Source organism: Brassica oleracea, chromosome C5 (genome assembly GCF_000695525.1).
Source record: "Brassica oleracea var. oleracea cultivar TO1000 chromosome C5, BOL, whole genome shotgun sequence".
Taxonomy (NCBI): Eukaryota; Viridiplantae; Streptophyta; class Magnoliopsida; order Brassicales; family Brassicaceae; genus Brassica; species Brassica oleracea.
The window spans coordinates 15,924,683-15,928,654 of NC_027752.1; the positions used below are offsets into that span (position 1 = coordinate 15,924,683).

Genomic DNA, 3,972 nt, shown 5'->3' on the forward strand with positions numbered 1-3,972 from the left:
ATATGGTTGTTGTATATAATTTGTATAGCTTTTAATGCTTTAACTGTTTTATAGGGTGACTTGTTCTCGGTTATTTCAGAGACTGGTAATGGTGATATGTTTCTGCATGTTGACTATACAAGGAAGGGTGAGATGGAAGATGAACGAGTGGACCTTCTTCTAGATAGGATTAGACAGAAGTTTGATTGGAGCAACACAGAATGGCCAGTTTTAGAGCCTGAAAGAAGCCGACAGCCATGATAGAGGGTCAGAAGTTGATAAGACTGTGGCTGATACTGATGTTTTAGCAGACGAGGAGACCTCTTCAGTCACGGTTGCAAGAAAAGGCAAGAGAAAGGTTCTTGATGAAGGAGTAGAGACAAGAAAGAAGAAGTTTCTGTGTAAACGATCTGCAGAAAAAAATCTTACTTTTGGTCCTGAAACTAAGAGTTTCATTGAGGGTCTCATCCAGACATCTGTCACTTCCTTGGGGGATATGCTCAGTACGCAAATGGCTAATATGGAGAGGATGTTTCCAGAGAGGATGGGGAAGATGGAGATTGAGATTTCACAGCTCAGGGACGCAATCAGTTTGACTGGTGAAGGAAGCTATCCTAGCAAGAAAGCAGCTGAAGAAGCTCCACTAAACAGCAAAGCAAAGCAAGCTCCACCTAAGAGCAAAGCCAATCAAGCTCCACCTAAGAGCAAAGGCGCTCAAGCTCCACCTAAGCGCAAACGCGATCAACCTACACCAACAAAAAAGGTACTACCTAAGAGAAAGTGTAGAACTTGATGAACTTGGAACTAGGATGCTTGAGTTAGGGTGCTGGAGCTAAGCGTTTGGAGCTAGGTCGTATTTGGAATGGGAAAATTTGTGTAATAGGAACTTAATGTGTAATATGCTTGAATGTTTGCGTATGAAACTCTATGAATGTACGGCTTTGTTTGTGTTATGAATGTAATATTTTGTTTGTTTGATGAATAAATGGCTTCTTATATGCTTTGTTTTTTTTTATTTTAATGAATAGGATGGGAAAAAGATTGCTACAGAAACTAATGATTTTGATTTTGGATTGAGTACACAAGACTTGAGGGATCTGTCCCCAGATACATTTGTTGAGGGATTTGATCTTTCTCAAGTTAAAGTTGAGACCTCAAGGAAATCAAAACCTTTGAACATGGCTCCACTGCTGTGGAATGATGAGCAACTAGATCGAACCAAAGAAGACTCACCAGATGCCGCGTTGGTGTTTTTCCGTGAAGAGGAAAGGGAAAAAGTTAGAACTTGGTCAACTTCCTCCACGTAAGTACTCTATTCTCATTCATCTATCATTTATTGTTACATTTTAAATAAAACGTATAATTGTTTTAAACTTTTATCATTGTATTTGGTTTCAGACGTCTACGGATTGGACCTGCCACTTTAGATTTTGAGATTGCTAATCGTCTTATGGATAAATCTGAGTGGGTTGATAGCTTGGTAAACCTTAGAGACTATTATCTTTCATTTGTGTCTTTTAAATACATTGTGTGTGCTAAGAGCATCAAAATATGCAGGAGATTGACGCCGCAATGTACGTTTTCCGGGAGAGAACATCTTTGAAACGATGGAGACCTCATCGTGTCGCCTTCATGACTGTCGTCTTCAGCAATATGATTAAGAAAGAGTATGGTCTTTTAGAAGCTCAGGGTAGAAAGAACTACACGCTTCATAATTTGCTACTGCAGTACGGTAAAGGGGTCCTTCCACCACATGGCAGGACAGAAGAGATATGGAATGTAGATGTGGATCGGCTGTATGTCCCTGTTCATGTCAGTGGGAATCATTGGATCGCCTTGTGCATCAGTTTCGTGACGAGGAGCATTGATGTGTTCGACTGCTCGGGTAGGAAAAGGTACAAGGAGTTGGATGGGTTCGCAAACCTTATTCCGCGTATTGTCAAGGCAGTTCAGCCTACGAGACACCAGAAGGATTTCGCATTCGGTGCATATACGGTTTCCTATGTCCCCGTTGGGAAACTGAATAAAAGCGCATGTGACTGTGGCGTCTATGCAGTGAAGTTCATTGAGTGCCATGCACTTGGATTGGAGTTGTCATTGTTGCATGATGGTAACATTATCGAAGCTCGCCACAGAGTTTTATGGGATCTTTGGGAAGCAGCTAATGATCCGGAATTGATTGAGAGGATGTCAAAGTATCAATCTCCAGAGTGTCTCTCTTCGACTCTAGAGGAGATTCTGTGAGAGAGCTTGGTATCTAGTTCTAATGTAATGAACAAGACTGCTTAATCTAATGTTCAACTTCTAGTGTTTTATTCTCATTTTTAGGAACAAGACTGCTTAATCTATTGTACAACTTCTAGTGTTTTATTATGATTTTTAGGAACAAGACTGCTTAATCTAATGTACATCTTGTGGTTTTATTATTAAGAGTTTTTAGCTGAAGAATGCTAGAATGCTTAATCTCTTGCATAGGTTATGATCTTTATGTGTTAACACTGTTTTAAATTAGAACCCTAACCTAAACCCTAAACATACCCTAAACGAAACCAAAACACGGAACGAGACCACAGTCAACCCTAACCTAAACCCTAAACATACTCTAAACGAGACTCTACAAAAAAACACCAAATGAGAACTAAAATATAGACAATGAGTTATCAAAACTGTTTTACTAGATCTTCATCCCGTAGGAGTAAATAAATCGAATCAAATGTAATACACTTAACTTGGTTTCTTGTAAACCAGACTTTTTATCCAACTCAGCAATCAAACCCGACCAGAACTAGATCCACAATAAACCAAAAACCCGACATATTTAAGACCAACTCAGCAACGAAACCCGACTTTTCCCATTTTTTTCAGATATTCTTTTCCGTCAATCTCCTTTTTTTCTCTGAATCAGTTTCTCACACACATGAATACTTCAAGGCGACATTCGTACGGGGTGCCATCAAGGTGCTGGTGCGGTAAAGGGGTTGTGATATTCTGTTCGAGAACTGATGACAATCCTTACCGACGGTTCTATAGATGTGAAATAGGGGCACAGGGTCATAGTCTTGATTTGTTTTTCGATTCAATTACCGATTTGTTATGTTCTTTTTTTGTCTGATTCGATTTTTGATTGTGTAGGACAAACATGCTATTTTTTCATTCCATTTTATTTCTCCTAACTTGATTTTCGTTTCTATGTAGCGAAAGAAGGAAAATAATTTATTTAAGTGGGTTGATGACGCCTTGCTTGATGAGATTCGAAGGGTAGAGGCTGAGCAAGAGAGAATTGTAGAAGAGATTGAAGATCTGAAAAGTAGTATCACACAAACAATATAAGAAGATGTTAGGAAGCAGAAAAATTCACTCGAATTAGGTTGCTTAGGAAGCATTCTATGGCTTTTTGGAAGATTAAGAATCCAAGAATGAGTGAAATCAGTCTACTGGTTCTAAGTATTTTCTTCTTATTGTTTTCTTGTCGTCTTTACCAGTCTACTGGTTCTTAGTATTGGCTTCAATTTGTGTTTTGTTGTTACAATGTTTGTGTCGACTTTACCAGTCAAGTGGTTCTTAATATTTTGTGCTTAGTGTTCTGTTCTTACAATCCACCTTTCTTGTTGAAAACTCGGACATCAGCTATTGTCAAACAAACTCAAACTCAAACTCAAAATCATAGCTGAACAAAACATAACTAAACAAACAAAGAGATAGAGAAGTGAGGAGAAAATAATGCCAATGTATAACAATGAAACTGAGAAAATAACCATACGAGAATTATCCAAAGTATAACAATCAAAATGAAAACAAAGTTGATAGTTTTTAGAAGAAAAAACCATACGAGACAATGCAATACTGCACTTTCAAGCCCCACAACTTGCATACTTGAACATACCAACCTGTAACACAAACAACCATACATGAAACACAATTAAATCGAGCTTGAAAAACATATAAACGAACTGGCTATATAAGCTGACCCTTACCATATGTGACTGGCTATAT

At 38.3% G+C, this 3,972-nt stretch overlaps 1 protein-coding gene and 1 long non-coding RNA gene across 2 annotated transcripts in view; one reads left to right on the top strand and one right to left on the bottom strand.

Annotated features, from left to right (window-relative positions):
- The first annotated feature begins 1,250 nt into the window (after positions 1–1,250).
- Positions 1,251–1,618, top strand: LOC106294478. The gene is made up of 3 exons (XR_001260857.1): positions 1,251–1,282; positions 1,378–1,459; positions 1,537–1,618. It is a non-coding gene; the product is annotated as an uncharacterized LOC106294478 (long non-coding RNA).
- Positions 1,619–3,612: 1,994 nt separating this feature from the next.
- The window catches only part of LOC106344623, a 2,498-nt gene continuing 2,138 nt past the window's right edge, over positions 3,613–3,972 (bottom strand). Inside the window, exons 2-3 of the mRNA XM_013783966.1 lie at positions 3,804–3,866; positions 3,613–3,646 (exon numbers count right to left, since the gene is read on the bottom strand). Of these exons, the coding sequence (XP_013639420.1) occupies positions 3,613–3,646; positions 3,804–3,866 (97 nt within the window). The remainder of the gene's footprint in view (positions 3,647–3,803; positions 3,867–3,972) is intronic.